The 19,262-nt window shown below is 28.6% G+C and overlaps 3 protein-coding genes across 3 annotated transcripts; 1 reads left to right on the top strand and 2 right to left on the bottom strand.

Moving 5' to 3' along the window:
* Positions 1–1,702: 1,702 nt before the first annotated feature.
* Positions 1,703–4,442, bottom strand: LOC107638994 (glucan endo-1,3-beta-glucosidase, basic isoform). Its single transcript, XM_088484108.1, has 3 exons — positions 4,334–4,442; positions 2,591–3,106; positions 1,703–2,470 (listed from the first exon to the last, which is right to left on the bottom strand). Exons 1-3 carry the CDS (start codon positions 4,404–4,406, stop codon positions 1,956–1,958), a joined length of 1,104 nt encoding a protein of 367 aa, XP_088340234.1. The 5' UTR covers positions 4,407–4,442; the 3' UTR covers positions 1,703–1,955.
* A 5,250-nt stretch (positions 4,443–9,692) lies between these two features.
* On the top strand, positions 9,693–13,092 carry LOC107638993 (glucan endo-1,3-beta-glucosidase, basic isoform). The gene is made up of 2 exons (XM_016342396.3): positions 9,693–9,865; positions 11,955–13,092. Exons 1-2 carry the CDS (start codon positions 9,766–9,768, stop codon positions 12,983–12,985), a joined length of 1,131 nt encoding a protein of 376 aa, XP_016197882.1. The 5' UTR covers positions 9,693–9,765; the 3' UTR covers positions 12,986–13,092.
* Positions 13,093–16,325: 3,233 nt separating this feature from the next.
* On the bottom strand, positions 16,326–17,761 carry LOC107638992 (uncharacterized). Its single transcript, XM_016342395.3, has one exon. The coding sequence runs from the start codon at positions 17,480–17,482 to the stop codon at positions 16,460–16,462; it is 1,023 nt and encodes a 340-aa protein (XP_016197881.1). The 5' UTR covers positions 17,483–17,761; the 3' UTR covers positions 16,326–16,459.
* Positions 17,762–19,262: the final 1,501 nt, after the last annotated feature.

Genomic DNA, 19,262 nt, shown 5'->3' with positions numbered 1-19,262 from the left:
CTATGAAAAAAGCGAACTCCAATTAATCTCAAAGAAAATAGCACTGTCCTAATAAACAAGACAACTTATTAAATTCATAAGGTAGGTGAAACTACATCAAAAACTAATTTGAAAGAAATAAATAAAACTCAACCTTGCAATTAGTTAAAACCTAATTCTAATTTCACCAAATTAACAACCATAACAAAAATAAACGATATAAATTCAATGCAATTAAAAGAAATCCATTCACTAAACTTAAATAAAATTTTTCATCAACTTAAACACTCTTAATACTCAAATAAAATCTTCAAACAGTTCAAGCACTCTTAATTTCTTCCTATCCTAATCTACCCTAACATTATTTAATTTTTAATTATACTAAATTAACACATAACAAGTCCTAATCACATACTTTATTAAACAAATATAATTAATAATTTAATAAAACACTTAACGAAATTCTAAACTCACAAAAAAATAATAAATTATAAAAAAATTACCTCTAATGGTGGTAGCAAGCTGATGGAAGTATGGTGACAGAAGGCGGTAGTGATAACAACAAGGTAAGGACTTCCGACGGAAATAGACACCATCAATAGGGGCAGCTCCAGGTGGTGGTGACGAATGTAGCTTCACTGAAGCAGTGACATAAAGATGAGAGACAAAAAGACGAGAGAGAAAAAGAGATTAGAGAGAGTTCGCAAAAATGAGGAGAAAGAGTTTTGTGTTTGAATTTTACCAGCGAAAATTTGCGGTAAAATGTTTGTCATTGCCTAAATTTCGACGATAACATTGACGCTAATAAAATAAAATTTTATGCTACTATTTACTGTCAGATTTAGTAACAAAATTTTTACTTTGATAGTAATTTTTTTGAGGGACGAACTTTTTTTCGTAACCGTGAAAAAATTCAACGCTAAATCTGTCGATTAATTTAACGATATTCAGCGTTTCTCTTATATGATGTAGTAGTGTCCATTAGATCGAACGGTAATGATATTTTGGCTCTTTATTTAAATACAATTCTACTACCTTTGCTAACAAGAAAAATGTTTACATGTGTTATTTTAAATGACTAGATAAAAAGATTTTATATTATTTTAGCATTTATTATAAATATTAAAACATTACTTTTAAACACTTTTTACAATTACTGATATAATTATCAACCATCAATAATGACTAAAATGAAGAGAATTATAAGAAAGAGACAATGATAATGGAACTAAAGAAAGATGACAAATGAAGAAAAATGTACAATAAATTGAGAAGATATTGTTGGAAAAGATAAGGAAAAAAAAAAACAAAACTCACGTGTAGTTTATACAAAATTGATAATTAAAAACAGTGAAATAATTTAATATATTTAATTAAATTATTATATAATAATTTTTTAACTATTTATTTCATATATATATATAAAAATAAATATAAGTGAGTTGCCAGTAAAAGTGGAGATGGATTGGACTATTCAATAAGATTTCGTGGCTAGACTTTTTGTAAAAGTTATTAATTAAAAATACCAGATCATAGATTTAAAAAAAAAAAAAAACTTACGAAATTCATGGGCCGGCTTATTAAAATAATTCATTCGCCAGCGACAAACCCTTAAATGGAACTCAGTACTGCGACGAATTAGTCTTTGACTTGTTGGATTAGGAGATACCATGAAAAAAAAAAAAAATAAAACTCACTTCAACTCTGCTCATTTTCACCATTAATTATCCCCAAGAATCAAATAGTACATCACAACATCAATTACAAGAATAATCACCCCTTTATTTTGTATTGCTCTATCCATTTTTATTATTTCTACTACCGCGTTGAAAATTTAGTATAGCCTTAGATCAATATATCCAAACACATTTGGATACATCAACCTAATTAAAATCTACCAAATTCTCACAGTAATTATAAAAGGAAATGGATTAGAAAATCACCCAAATTTTGACGACATAAATTCAAATTAAAGCTCAAATGTCACTCTTCAATAATGGAACAACTGTTGCATTGAACTCATTGGCAAAGAATTCCCTTCTCCTTTCTGCACCAAACCCAAATGAATACTTCTTCTGTTTGTTAGGAAAGAAAAGTCCAAAATGTTTCTCCAGCTCCGGATTCTTCTGGTTCTCATCAAACATGGCAAACAAATAAGTTTCTGTAGGCTTCCAAGGCCTTCTTGGAGTACCCCCATTAACATGACGAATCAAATTATCCAAATAAATTCGTGCATTATCATAAGTTGCACCAAAATCTCCATCTGAGGGCCACCCGCTTTCAGACACAACAACCTCAACAAAACCAATTCCGGTGTTATCAATGGCAGCATGCACTGCATCCAACATAGCATCAAAAAGATTCTGGTATGTATATGGACCATCCCATGCCACCACATTTGGGGATGTGAAAATAGCATAGGGTAGTGATATGTCAACTGGATTATCTCTATAGCTAAAGTAAGGATAAACATTGGTTAGTAATGGTGCACCTGCAAATATTTAGATAATATTAGAGGTAATAAAAATTAATTATAGATATTATATACATAAAATTATAAATGTTAAGTTAAATAAATAATTTAGGTTATTGTCTTTCTAGCGTTACCGACCTGCATATACCAAATACCCTATAATTGGGTCTAGGTATGACCTGACGTCACCCCTAAATGAGCCTTGTGAAGGAGGAAAAGAGTTTCCTAAGAGGGACATGTCAATGGCAGTTGAAACCTTGATTTGATCATGGAGGCCTTGAGCTCTAATAGCTTGGTATACATTCTGAATTGCTGGGAGAACATACTGAGCCATCCATGAAGTGGAGTCTCCAACAGGTCTCACTTCATTACCAACTGCAATGTACTTGATTTTGACACTAGGCCAAAAGCTTAGCACATTTCTTTGCACCCATTGGCGTGCGCTCTCAGAGTTTGTGGCAAGGCCTTGAAGATCAGAGTTTGGAACTCCAAGAATGAGTTCAATGCCGGAGTTTCTAAGTGCTTGTAGAGCAGCTTGATTGGGATCATAGAGTCTCATTCGTTTGATGTTGTTTGATCTGTAAACATCTATCACTTCGTTTGCTGCTGGTAGATTGTTCCCCAGCATACCATAGCAAACACCAATTTGAGCATCTATAAGTCAAATAGACGATCTTGTTAATTTTAAAGAAAAAATATTACATGATCAGCAATATTATTATTTTTTATTAAGATTTAGTTAAAAATAATTTGTACTCATATTTATAAAAATTTTACATATAAAAAATATATAATTTGTATTTATATTTATCAAAATTCGTATACACGAATCAATACAATTTACATTTATATTTTTCTAAATTTGTATACATAAATTCGTAAAATTTATTTGTTAAAAATATAATAATTTAATATTTGTATTAGTAAAATAATAACCAAAATATTAAAAATTACTAACTCTAAAAATTTCACATATTAAATTATAACTAAATATTCTAAAAGTTTTAAAATTATATAATTTGATTAATTTTTTCTAATATTTTAACAAATATTTTTAAACACTGAAATTATGTAACATGACGTGTTACTCTCAGTGACAATGACATAAAAAAATTATCATATAAATATTTTTGTTAAGATATTAATTAATTGATAATGCAGTTAAATATATTAAATTATTTAAATAATAAATAATATAATTTTTATATAAAAATATTTTTATGAAAATAACTATCACAATCAAAATATATTTAAAATATTAATAGTAAAATTAAAATAAATTAAATATTAAAAATGTTTTAAATTTTTTAAAATTTTAAAGACAAGTGAATTGGACAACAAAACATATATTTATGCTTTAACTAATTTTTTTATCATAAATTTAATTAGAAAACCAACTTTTTTTTTCAATATCAATCCTTTTTTAAAATTATTATTTATCACAAATTATAAATCTTAAATCCTAATTATAAATTCTAAACTTTCAAGAAACAAATTAAAAAAAATATAAACAAAAATTTTAATGAATATTAATTAATTTAAAATTGATTTTTTATATACTTATTCTTAAGTATTATATATTATGAAAATTTTTAAATATTTTTAGAATACTAGTATTTTAGTGATGTTAATATTTAATTTAAATTAATATATATTATATATATTTTTTATAATTAAAATTAACGATTAAAATTATTCAACATCAATATTCTAGAAACATTTAAAATTCTTCTAATATATTATTGTATACGAGACTTATGAAATGCTTACTATAAAAATTATGTTATAGACGACACAATTTTAATGACATACGTAGATACACATACAAGATTAACATTTAACAAATTAAAGAGATTAGTTGCGCTTTATAGAATTACGAACCTGCCAAGCGAAGGTTAGCTGTGTATAGAAGAAGCAATAGAGCAGTAACCCATGAGAACGAAGACATTATCATTAGTATGATGAAAATCTAAAACAACAATTATCAAAGGATTTGCTCTATTTTGGCCTCTGAATTGATCCCCTTATATATACACACAAAGATGCACACACACCTCATGACTCATCACGGAACATGCATAAACTTACAAGAACTTTATTTGAATATTTAATATAAACTATGTCTAATTAAAAAATATTAGAGAAATAAAAAATAATCACCCTAAACAGTTTAAATTTATCTTATTATTTATTATTTATTTATTGTACAGTGCATTAAATAAAGCTAATTGTCAATTTTTGACTAATATTTTTTTGTTACTAAATATTTTTGTTAAATAAAATATAAACTAATTTGGATTGGTCGAGTAGTCAGCTCATTCGTTCGCTTAAGCAAGTGTCTGCTAGCAACCAATTGGCCAGTGACAAATCATTAAATAGAATTTAGATATGTGATGAATGGAAATGGATCATCTCCATTTTTTTTAACACTTGAAAGAATAAAGTGTAATTTCTTACCTTTAATTCTATAAGTAGGACTAAAAATAAATAGGAGAAAAAGAACAATGAAGGGTGAGATTAAACACTGGACACCATCCAATTTTTTTTCACTTGAGAGAATCCACTCCCATAATGAATTAGTCCTTATTCTGTCGAACTGAAAGATACCGTGAGCAACCAAAAAATAAAATATAAAAAAGTATAGAAATTGGAGCCCACTCTAACATAAAGCCAACTCAAATCAATTCTTTATATTTCTAATTTTAAAATTTGAAAAATTAAGATAATAAAGAGTTTTTTTTTATAACAGATCTTTTATTTTTTAACTAATTGATCTAGCTTTTTAATTGGTTCCCGCAGTCTACGTTTATGAATCAAATCGAATATCTAATAATATATGCTTATTATTCGTTCATTTATTTTATTTTTGTCACGTATCCCTCTGCTCACGATCAAATAAAAGACAAAGGTCTTTAGCTAGCTTAAAAAAACATAAAGAAGAGTTTTGTCTTGTTGGTTGACATTATTTTACTACAGTAGTACACTTAATCTAATGAAAATTGTTACTAATTATACACATCTATATAGATTCGGACTCAAAAACTCTGCATGCAGCGCGTGAAATTGAAGGTAAAAAAATGTCCCAAGATTAATCCTTCCAGACATTTCATATATGCAAAAGCAATGTAATTCTCATAGTAATATATATGATCTTTGTGTAATGCAGTACTTATAAAGAAGTTCCACTAATAAAAACTAGATATGGGTTCATGGTGTTAAAAGTTTATTGTAATTTAAATTTTTGTTATGGTCTAATTGTAATTATTTATAAATTATTAATGGTTTAATTTTATCTGTTAATTCTAATGTTTGATGACCGTATTAGATTTAAAGCTAATAACACATAAAAGACGGTCCTATCTCTCTGTTTCTAGACATACGTCTTTTACAGTTTTTACTCATTAAAAATATTGAAAAACTACCATCATGATGAATCTCTGCAAAAAAGAAAAAAGAGAGAAATTAATTTTAAAGTTTAACTCTACATAACTAAAACTCTTCTAAATCAATTTTAAAGTTCAACTCTACCGTAACCAAAATTTATTATGATAATCAATCTAAGTATAAAAATCACAACTCCTAAGATTCTAATTAATACTTTCGCTAAATTAAATTTACACATGGGACATATATATGTATAAAATTATATGGATTAACGGATAGATTTGCTTACCAATAACTTGTTACCAATAAAAATCAAAGTAGATTTGCTTTTTCTCTAAAAATAGGTTGTTATATATCTCAGTTGTTGGCTGTATAGCATTATATAAATTGCAATATAATCGATATATATTATAAAAATAACGCCGCCGGCTGCTGCGAATGCATAATTGCATATTATTACGAGTGCGTGCATGTGAGGAGCAGAATTGAATAAGTGAAAGAGAAAATGCAACGTACATACAGCCAAAAAAATCAGTGGGACAAAACAATAACTTATCTTATAATAAGTTACTTAATTACTCGATAAAATTATATAATATAGAAAATTTATTTAAAAAAAAATATTAGTCAATATTTCAACGGAACTCCATCTTCATCCACTCTCACTTCTTTTGGTCGTCCAACTCTATCTCCATTCCCAACGCCATCACCCCCACCTCACTATAAAAATACCTCTATTTTACTGCAACTCTCGTCCACACCATACTTATTAAATTTTTATTTTATTTTTTTAAAAATAAAATTTGTTATAGTTATCTTTTTTCTTAAGTTAATTATGATTATCTTTCTTTAATAGAATCATCAAAAAATTTTAATTATTTTAATTTATTTTAAAATTTAAACTTAATTTAGTAATTAGTATAAATAGATAATATTATTCTCTCATAACATACAACAATAACAACATACAATAAAAATTTTATATCTTTTATTTTTTTATTCTTTCATAATTGTATGGTTTAATTATTCTGTTTGTTCTTATAGTTTTACAAAATTTTTAATTAGGTCCCTTTATTTTTTTCTTTTTAATTGAGTCCTTGCACCAATTTTTTTAATCGAGTCTCTACACTTTTTTCTTTTATTTGGATTCCTACACCAATTTTTTTTAGTTGGATTCCTATAAAATTAAGTCAATTACTAAAAACCCAATTAAAAAAAAAATATAAATACTTAATTAAAAATTTCACGAGTAATTAAACCATTTGTTAACACTATCAACCCACCAACGAAATATACTTTTAACTTGGTGTACGCACTACTACTCCCCTCCCCCTCTTTTAATTCATGTTATGAGGAAGTTATATTGCAGGTGTTGGATTTGAACTTAACAAGAATACCACATAACTAACATTTTCATAGCCACAAACATGACTTCACGGTGCAATCCATCACAACACGGTTCTCTTGTTCTGCAATAATCACATACACATAAAATCAACTATATTAATACATGAACCATGATAATTAATATTAATTAATAATTAATAGTAACTAATAAAACTGTAAAAGAATGAAAAAAAATAAAAAAAGTTATATTTTGTATTTTTTGATTAATTAAAATTAATTGTTGATTGATTAAAAAATTATAAAAATAAATCTAAATATATATAAACATTGTTCATAAAAGATAAAAATAAATAAAGATAAATAAAAATAAAATAAAGATAAAATAATAACAAGTGATTTAATAGTAACAATAAATTAATGCATGAACAATGGTTTGTGATGTTTTTCTTCCAAGACACCATATATGAATATTGAGAGACAGGAGATGGGAGTGGGTGGAATTGTGGTTGAAATTAGAGATAAGATACGGGGAAGAAATGATGTTGGTGGCGGTAGTGGTTTGGGAGAGGAGGATGTTTGGAAGAGAAGAATATGTTTTGAAAATGATGATTATGTAGAGGGTAAAAAAAAAAAAAGAGTAGTGATTATATTTTAACTAGAAAAATTTAAAGACAGGAAAAAAAATTAATACAAATTAAAAATATTAAAGATAAAATTAAAATAAATTAAAATTTAGAGATATTTTTAAAAATTTTGATAAAATTTAGAAATAAAAAATTATAATTTATTCCATTTTAAAAATATTTTTGAGATTATAGTTATTAAAACTACGCCAGTCAAAATATTAAATTATTAATTTAACTGTTAGATTATAAGTTGAATCAGTTAACCTAATTATAATTGAATAATTTTAATTTATATTTAATAAATTATTATTTTTAAATTTTAATAATTCATTAAGTAGTTTAAACCTATTATATATGTACTTTAAGTATTCATTAAAAAATCATATAATTATAGAAAGAAAAAATATGTTACTATTAATAAAGAGTAATTTTGTCTTTTTTAATTTTTAAATATTTAAAAAATTTAAATATTTATTTGAATAATTATATATAATTTAAAAAATATAGTTAATTTGAAAAAAAATAAATATAAAATTAAACCAAATGAAACGACTTAGCCTAGTGGCAAAATTTTGCGCCTCCTAACTTGACGACACAAGTTTGATGTTACAGAAAAGCTTTTATAAGACTTATGTGCAGAAGAAAGGCTAACATGGAGAACACTGCAAGTGCAGAGTGTATCAGTGTTAGCACTTGTCTAATTTATTAGACACAGTTTTTTGTATGTCGGTTTGTGTTAAATTGGCCGACTTCTAACGAATTTAACTGCTGTTGACCAATTTAAATGTAAAAATGATCTAAATGTCAATCAAATCGGTAAAATCAGGGAATGGATTCTTTTAATTTGTGTTTTAATTAGAGGAGTAGTAAAGTATAATTTTTAATTTTTTTTTGGTATTTTTTTTTTAATTTTACTTATAAAATTAACAGAAATGTTTGTTAGTTGTTCTTCAACTTTCAGTTTTTAGTCAATTTTTTTAAAAATTTATTATTATTATTTAATTAATTTAAATACTCATTTTTACATATCAATTATTTAAAAAATCAAAAAAGTTATTTATTTTTTTTGAAAGCTGAATAAAGGATAATATTTAAAAAATATCTAATTGTATCGTGAAATTAATAATAAAAAATATACTTTATCTTTTTAAATGAGAAAAAAAATTGAGAAAATTCATTTTCGTAATACCATTGGTCTAATTCAATTTTGCTAACACTGCTTGAGATTTTTTAATTTAATTTTATTTATTATTATATTTTTGTGTGTGCATATTTACATTTAGTTTCAATAGAATTGTGGGTGCATTCATGGGATGTAGTGGAAGGTGATCACGTGCTGTCTGTGACTGGTTTTGTTTTTTTCTTTCTCCATCTCAACTATGAAAACATTTTAATCATATCAGGTAATTAAGATCTTGAGAAGATCCAAATTCAATTAAAAGATTAGCAATTTGTGTCTAAAGTCTAGACCAATATACTTCATCATCTCGTAGTATTATAGCACAGTGAAATACACATTATTATAACCATCTATCTATGGCCCAACCACACATATATATATCCACTTGGTTTAGACACAATAAATAAATAAATAACTCCACTTGGTTTACTAATAAAATAAAATATAAGAATGGCGGAAAGCATGCATGCATAATTGCATAGTGCACAAATTAGAATGACAGTGACTCATAGCCACACTACGGCCAAACTAGCCTAATACAGTTCAAATAGAAAAAGAATAAGGCATTCGGAAAAAGAAAATTAGTGATGTATCCTATGGATAATAATGGATGGCTAGAACAAGAATGAATACACTGAATCTAATAATAATTATTGGTATCCAAACACATATATAGATGTTATTATCAATGTGTGACTATATATATGCCACATTTAAGACTACTGAGTCTCATCAGACACAATACTAACCAAGTGCTTTACTTTGGTGCTATATGAATGGCTTCTTTCTTCTTTGCAATAACAATAAGCAGCAGTGTCTTAATGGCTTCTCTGTTACTCATGTTGGCATTATTCGCAGTAAATCTTCGCATTACTGGTTAGTGTTCAACTGTTTATTATGTGTGTTAGTGTTACTATTCGTTTTTGTTTCTTCTAACCCAAAATTATTCTAATTCTTTCTATTATAGAAGATATGTTAATAGAATTAAATTTTATAATTGATGAAAATTTATATGCAATTATTTTTATTTTTATGTAAAATTAATAATTAAGAATTGTTAGATGATTTAATTTGTTTAATTAAATTATAGTTCGACTATTAATTTCATGTGAAGATAATTGTACGTGAATAATCACCTTTGTCATTTTATCTAACTCAATATCTCTTCTCATTTATTAATTAATTGAAAAATTGACCTATCGAACAAAATTAATTAAGAAGAATTAGTTGAATTATATTCTATATATTATACTTAAACTTAGTTTGGTAAAATTTTTACTTTTTAAAAATAGTTTATAAAAACTAATTTTTAAAAGATAGCTTTCTAAAAGTTGAAGTATTTATGTTTGGTAAATCAAATTAAAAATAGTTTTCAATAAACACAACCAACAACAATTGTGTTTGGTAAAATAGCTTTTAAAATTTAAAAATACTATAATAGACATAAATGCAAGCATTAAATTTGAAAATTAATTAACATATGAGGTTATATTAGATTTTTAAATTTTGAAAAGTACAAGCCAATTTTAAAAAGCTCTATCTTAAATGTTTTCAAAAATACCCCCGATCTTTTAAAAGCTGTAAGTATAAGCACATAGTCTTTTTTATTTATCAAACATAAAATAAAGAGCTTAAATTTTTTAAAAATACAAACATTTCTTTAAAAAACTTTACCAAACCAAATTTTAAGCTTATAAAAATATCATACTATCAGAATTTACTGTAACTTTATTACTTAAGCACCGCATATAATTTATTATTAGACTTAACATTGCCACCTCCTTACAATGATTTGGCGGTTGTGTTAACTCCATTGTTACAAGAGATTGAATTGAAGAAAAAATTATTTATTATTGAATGTATTTAAATTATTTAGAATAATATAATATAAAAAGATATTTATAGATGTTAAGAGAATGATACAATAATAAAAATATAATATTTTATAATAAATATTCAAGTATATTAAATAATTTTAATAAATATTAATTGATCCTAATATATTCTTACATCTATAAACAGAAAACAACTTAAAAGACTAGTTCATTAGACTTATCAGATTAAACAACAATTTGCCATCTCACCTAAAAACAGTTAGTTGACTTAAGCAGTAAAAGGAGCTAGATCCAAAAGACTTAAAAGACTAATTCATTAGACTTATCAAACTCAACATGTATTGCCATCTCTTTACACCTATTCGCGGTTGAGATTTACTCCTCTCCTTTTTTCCCCTTTTATATTCGTATTATATTTATCTAACATTAATTAATTTTTCATTCTTTTTCTACTAAAAATTCTTTGCTCCAATAGTTTCCATCATAACTAAAAAAAACTAGTCCGCTAGGTGGGAGATTGCTCTACATCGAGCTTACTTATTTATAGGACTATTAGAATGAGTCAAGTATCTCAAAAAGCTTTGTGAGTCTCGTTAACTCGTATATTAAATGGACTGACTCGCGAAATAAACTGGCTAACTCGTTTAGTCCATTTAATTTTTTTTCTCATTTTTAAGTGTTTTTAATTTGTTTAACAATTCAACTTATGTATGTATGTTAAATTCTAATAAAAATATCTCAATTTTCGGTACAATAATTCATTAAAAAGACAAATATATTTTATATATAAATATTAATTATTTAGTTTATTTTCAATATATATTTATATTTCAACGTATACTTTATATAGGTTATATTAGGTAACTAATAATTTTTTTGAACAACGTAAATAATCACCAATCAAATCAAAACACATTACATCTCCAAATTATCTACCTAAATCTTAATATTAGAATAACCACCCGCACACCTAGTAAAATAAACGTCCCATATATCCATTATTCATATTATTTTAGTATTTTCATTCTGTACCTATACTTTCCTATTCATATTATTAACGGATCTTGAGGACTAATTCTAATGTACAGCCAGCATGATTCTCTTCTAAATGTGTAATTATTTGATTGCAGGAGCTCAAATTGGTGTATGTTACGGGATGATGGGCAACAACCTACCATCACCACAAGAAGTGATAGAGCTTTGCAAAGCAAACAACATTGTGAGAATGAGGCTCTACGATCCAAACCAAGCAGCTCTCGAAGCACTTAGAAACAGCGGCATTGAGGTCATGTTGGACGTTCCAAATTCCGACCTTCAAAGCCTGGCCAACCCAAACAACGCTGGCCAATGGGTTCAAACAAACGTCCTCAACTTCTATCCAGCTGTCAACATCAAATACATCGCCGTCGGCAACGAAGTCAAACCCGTCGGCGACTCCACTTCATGGATGGCTCAGTACGTTCTCCCAGCAATCCAAAACGTGTATCAAGCCATAAGAGCTAAAGGCCTTCATGATCAAATCAAGGTTTCAACCGCCATCGACATGACCCTTATAGGAACCTCTTATCCCCCATCAAAGGGTTCATTTCGAAGCGATGTAAGGTCCTACTTGGACCCCATAATCGGCTACTTAGTCTATGCAAATTTGCCACTTTTCGCAAATGTGTACCCTTATTTTAGCTACGTTGGAGACCCCAATGATATATCACTGCCTTACGCTTTGTTTACTGCACCGAATGTTGTTGTCTGGGATGGATCAAGAGGGTACCAAAACCTGTTTGATGCAGTTTTGGACTCTGTTCATGCGGCTCTTGATAACACCGGGATTGGATACGTGAAAGTGGTTGTGTCTGAGAGTGGATGGCCTTCGGATGGTGGATTTGCGGCAACATATGACAATGCAAGAGTTTATTTGGGAAATTTGATTCAACATGTGAAGGGTGGTACCCCAATGAGGCCTAATGTGGCTATAGAGACTTACCTGTTTGGGATGTTTGATGAGAACCAAAAGAGCCCTGAAGTGGAGAAACATTTCGGTGTCTTCTATCCAAACAACCAAAAGAAGTATCCATTTAATTTTGGATTTAGTGCAGCAAGACACTGGGAGGATGACATTGTTGCTATTAAGAATGCTTCTGTTTCTTTAAGGAGCGACGCCTAACTAAGATTGCTCCATGTATGTGAAATAAAATTATAAAAGGAAAAGTACATAGAGACAATGAAAATACTAAATAATGGAAACAATGGATATATGGGATGTTTAATTCATTAAGTGTGTGGATGGTTATTCTAATATTAAAATTTATGTGAATAATTTAGGATGTAGTGTGTTTTTACTTTATTGAATCAATTTTAAAATCTATTGTTCACATTATTCACAAAAATTATTGTATACCTAACAAAGTTTATTATAAAAAGGTTATATTCACGTAAATATATATTTTTATGTGAATACAATAATTAAAATATGAATACATTTTAATTTTTTAATGGTATTTTTTGACTTAATAAATCAAAAATTTTATTTAAAAATTTATTATTAGTGAATAAATTGTTACGTATATAAAATAAAATTTAAATTTAATAGTTTTTATGAATTTTTTAATTGGACTTAGCTTTTTTGACTTTTTTTTTTCTGTCAAATTATATTGAGACTTAAACCCAACGAACTTTTTCTTTTTAATATTGTATTATTAGAGGTGAAATCCTTCATCATGAATTAAACTGTGTGTTGAACACAACTATGGCCATTTACAAAACGTCAATGACGTTTTGTGTTTCTTCAATTAAAATAATATTTTTCTAACAAAACGTCAGTAATGTTTTGTGTTTTAATAATTAAAATAATATTTTTTATTACAAAACGTTAGTGACGTTTTGTTCTTTGATGATTAAAAAAAAAATTTTATTGCAAAACGTCAGTGACGTTTTGTACTACTACCACAACCCTGTAGAACACCAAAATCATCAAATATTTTTGCATTTCACATTAAAATTATCCATATATAAAAATTTTAGCCTAAACCCAACATCTTAGGGGTAGGAGAACTGGGGAGTGGAGACATATGTCGTCTCAACTATAGCTCATTGGCAGCTTTTGTGACTTAAGTAGCCTATTGAGTTGAGAGCAATGAAAAGACACCCATCTAAAAACTAAAAAGATTAGTTTAATAGATGCCTAGATGATGAAAATTTATATTTAATTATTTTTATATGAAGTTATTAATTAATAATTAAAAGTTATTAAATAATAATTTAATTAAATATATTAAATCTTCTAATATTTTTCAATTAACATCTTTACATAAAAAGAATTGTATATAAGATTTTAGTAGATTTATTTAATTTTTTTTTTGATCTTGTAGATTTTTTTTATTTACTCAAACTGTATCTCCCAATCCGACAGGTTAAGGACTAATCCGTAGCGAATCTAAGCGGACGAGTTCACTACTCGACCAACCCAAGTTGGTTGTCTTGTAGATTTATTTATTTATTTTTTTTTGGTCAAGTGGATTGGAGTTGGACAACTTCCAATTCTAAGTATCACAACACACTCACCCTACACACTCACCCACACAATATTTAGGAGTTTATATTCAACACTTCATATACTCATCAAAATTTGAATCCGGATACAACATATTAAGAGCACATGATTTAAACTAAGTCTCAGCCACAACTTTAAAATATTGCATCTCCTAAAACAGATTTGACGTTTGAGTTAAGCCCATAGAAATATCCAACCCAAAAGAATAGTAATTGTATTACACCCATGAAGTAGAACCCAACATATGCTTACTTGTTTCATGACCAAAAATTAAAAAGTTTACTTATTTGTCTATGTCAAAAAATAAGCTTAATTAATTTGAATTAGTAATTTATTAGTTTATTTAACTGTATTAGAAATTGAAATTTTATTTTATATATGTAATAATTTATTAATTAATAATAAATTTTTAAATAAAACTTAAATATGTAATAAGAAAAAGTATATGAAATCAAGAGGTTATCAACAAAAAACTAAACAAAATCACATTAATTTATATTAATAATTAATTTTAAATTTTTTAGATTCAAAATTTAAAAAATTTTAAATTAATTAAGTAAACCTAATTAAAACCTATAAAAACCTTCCTCTTCTTTCTCACATTAACTTACCTACCTCTAACAATCACACACACAGATCTCTCTTTCTCACCAATACTGCTATGCTTTGTGGTGATGGGTGGGTTTGATTCTTATGCTTCTGTTAACAATGTCATGCTCACGAATTATAGCAAGAAAGGATTCTTGTGTGAGGCGAAAAGACTGTTTCATGAGATGGGGCTTGGTGGGAGGGATGAGGTTTCTTAGAACTCGATGATTGTGGTGTGCGGGCAACACCGCGAGGGATCGGAGGCGCTGGCACCGTTCTGTGAAATGGTTACGATGGGATTGGAGGTTGACATGTTCACTATGGCTAGTGTTTTGACTGCCTTTACTTCCCTCAAAGATTTGGCAGGGGGATGCAGTTTCATGCTAAGATGATTAAGAGTGGTTCCATAGGAATTCTCATGTAGGATGTGGTTTGATTGACTTGTAGCAGGGGGCATGTTAGAGTGCAGGATGATGGATGATGGAGTTCCTATTTTATATTCAACACACATGTTTGTAATTAGGGGTTTGTTGCAGATGTTGTTCTCTGTGTTTTGGGATATTAGGTGCGGTTTTGATGAATAAAGAGACTGCAAACTACACAATTACAAAATTAAAAAAAAAATATTCATTTAATATGGAAAAAAATATCCTAATACTTAACAAAAGAAATATCTAATTATATTTTAGCAAAAATAATTAAATATCTATAAAATTAAAAAAAAATATGAAATTCTTAAAAAAATAGAGACATTTACATTTGTAATACAAGAAAATTCGAAAAATATATAAAAGAACATCCATTTAATATGAAAAAGAAACATTTTGATACTTAGCAGAAGAAACATCCATATATATTAATTCGTAAAAATTTTGAATTCACCCAAAGATATTTAGTTGATTTTTGACTAATACCCTTTTAGTTCTCTAGCATTGCTCACGTAATAAAACAATATGTTCATTCTAAACAATGCTGGCCAATAGGTTACAAACAAACGTGTTGAACTCCTGACCGAAAAAACAAACGTGTTGAACTTTTATCCAAATGTTAACATTAATTCTTCGGAAACATGTGTTTACTTTCATAATAGAAATTCAAAAATTTTTGGTAACAAAAAAAAAATAACTAAAAAAGATTATAATTTATTTTATTTAATATTTATTAATTATTAATAATTAATAAATATTAAATCAAACAAGTTCTAGTTATTTTTTTTTATCTCCCACAAAGATCTTGGTAGTTAATAGCACAGTTTTATCAAAAGATAATATTCCAGCTCTAAGCTTACACATAGGCTTCATGACAGGCTCTCACAAATTAACAATAATAAATGGGCGTTTATGAATTGAATACACATATCTTATTACATTATTTTCAAATTATTATAAAATCTATTTTTCCATTGTTGATAACGCTTGACTCGAAGCAAAAGTACAAAGATAAAAAGCTAGAGCGCACCATCCACCATATTTCCACACATACATTATGATACATCTCACTCTAACCCAAATTAGGCAACTTATAATTCATAAAGATGATAGAATTGTTTAGAAAACCAGTAGTGTTTCCAGTTGAATTGATAAGTCCTTTGTTGTATTGCACTTCAACATTGCTCGAGAACATAGCTTGTTTAACAACTTGACCTATTACTTCATCCTTTCCCTGTTGCTCTTGATGATTAGACTGAGGAGTAGTAGCCTTCAACAATGATGAGCTTTTGGAAACTCCATTATTTTTTACGGTAGCTATAGCAGTCTTCTTTGATCCAATAACATTATTAATCTTATTATTTTCATTATTACCATTACTACTACAGTGAGAACATAAATTAGGTGACCATATTCCTGTACGGCAAGTCTTAGCCAAAACCTTACTTAATTCATCACTGGGGTGTTTCGTGGGACCCTCCACTTCAACATGAAAACCGTTACCATTTTTATTGCGATAAACTTTGGCGGTTACAGAAAGTCCAAAGTTTGTTGTGACATAATAGTGCGCCAAAGTAACCGCGTAACCGTTTTCAGAACTAACCTTCTTCTTTGTCTCAAGAACGAAAAGACCGTTTCGCTTCGAACAACCGTAGGAAACTATGGTGGTTTCGATTGTGCAACTCTCCTTCGCCCTCGTGAACGACACGGGGGCACCACCGCCGGTGGAAGAAGAATCGATGCCGGTTATCCCGCCGGAGAGGCCGTCACGTGCAACTCTCGTGATCTTGAGAGCAAACTTGGTTTCATTTTCGGAGGAAGAGTCTCTGATTCCGAAATGTATGCTCTCAACGCCGTTGCTATCATAATTCGCTTTGAGTTGGAAGCCACAAACGTTCTTCTTCTTGTTTTGATGATGGTTTGTTTTGTATTCGACGCCCCAAACTTCGGTGTGGTCGTTGTTTTCCTTCCAATTTCCCATGGAAAGTGTAAAGGCGGCGTCTCCCCAACGTGCTACCGTGCCGGTGGCGTCGGATTCGAAAGAAGTTGAGTCTTTCCCAAGGTTAGTGTGATGACTACTGTAAGCGCTTCCCATTGTTGTGTTGTTTGTTGGATATGGGAACAAATTCAATGTAATAAGAAGGTTTATTAATTTGTTTAAGGAAAAAAAAATTGATGAGGTATAATAAATGGCATTATTATTTGTCTCTTGAATGAGTCTCCATTATTTATGGAATTTGGGTTTCGTTAGGGACATTTGGTTTTGGTTATGGAATATCATCTTCTCTAGTTAGAGTAAGTTCAAAAGAATTGAACCGCATACACATGCACATGATGCGACAGAAATTAAAGGTGCGATGTATAGGGGCGGCATTAAAAAGATTGGAGAATTAGATGCTTTATAGAAGGGAAGTGGTGAAGGAGATCAAAGCTAAGGGAATGAAAGAAAGCATTTTTGGCTAATGGCTTTCAAAATGAATAAATAGTATTCCTTTTAAACAAAAGAAATGTATTCTTCTTCTATATAGATATATATCACGATTATTCGTTGAATTCATGGGAATAAAGTATTATGCTCTTGGCGATTGCATAATGGCAATTTCGTGGAAAAGCATTGTCGACAGGTTGGATCTGGTAAATTTCTTCAACAACCTCTTTCTACATGGTTAAAAAACTTAATCTTCTCAATCTCACTACAAAGAGGTTGTTGGTACAAAATTGGATTTTTTTTTACAAGAGGACGTTTTGACTATCAATAATTTTGACTACAGAAGTAGAATAGACAAATTGACGTCGAAAAAAACGGTATAAAGAGTGTCGAAGTCGAAAGGTAGTTATTGTTTTTTATTGAACATCAAGAGTTGCTACTCGACCTTCAAATTAGATGAAAAATATGTGTGTAAATTTTGAGTAACAAAATGAAGAGAGATTTAAAGGCTAAAGAAGAAGTGTGTATCAAAACTTGGAAGTCAAGACTTTTCATGGTTAAGGCAAGATTATAGTCGAGAAAAAGGAGGAAATAAGATAGTGGGTCAAGATTCTTCATGACAAGTTTATCTCTATGGTTTATAAATAGGAGAAATTGAGAAGGGATCTGAGACTTCAATCAAAAACATTAGATTATCACACCAAAAATCCAGCAAAATTACCAGTTTTTGCGATGCAACAAAAATCAACAGAGTGCAAATGTATGTAAGTGTCTGAAGTCCACTTTTAATTTTGTTTCTTTTTATTATTTGTTTTACGCATTTTATTTGAATTTCTTTTCTTCAATCATTTTGCTTTCTTTCAATTTCAATTTTTACGCTTTTATTTATTTAAATTTTTTATTTATTTAACGTACTTCCTTTTATTTGCTACAATTTGCCACAAGTGTTTCGACGCTGTGTGTTTCGATACTAACACTAAGTAATTTTTGCGTCGAGCTCACTCTTTTTTAAAAGAGTCGTATTTGCTCTCCGAATTGAGATCTTGATACAAGCTTGATTCGACACCCTATTGAGATTACCAAAAATCAAGTGAAACAAATTGGCACACCAAGTAGGACCCTGGGTTAAGCAACGTGTCAAAATTTGCATGTGATTACGCAGTGAAAAAGTAATAATGTCTGATAAAGCCTCTACTTCGATGGATACGTCGAATAATGACACTAATAAAAATACAAGAGGTCCAGATGCAGAGGCTAACCCATCAAGTCGAAGGGTGAATCCCGTAATTACTGAAGCAGTTCCTTCGACTGTACCCATTACGTGGCCTCCATATGAGTTTCCTTCAAATTACTCTCCACCAATGGAGGACCCAACATAGGGTTTATATGAGGTACGGCTACTACGAGGAATAACCCCTTGTATAATCCGACACCTCCTCTAAGTTAC

The sequence above is a fragment of the Arachis ipaensis genome, chromosome B4, assembly GCF_059453495.1.
Source record: "Arachis ipaensis isolate K30076 ecotype BB chromosome B4, ASM5945349v1, whole genome shotgun sequence".
In the NCBI taxonomy this organism is placed as follows: Eukaryota; Viridiplantae; Streptophyta; class Magnoliopsida; order Fabales; family Fabaceae; genus Arachis; species Arachis ipaensis.
Note: the sequence above shows the minus strand (reverse complement) of the source record. Positions and strands in the feature narration are given on the sequence as shown.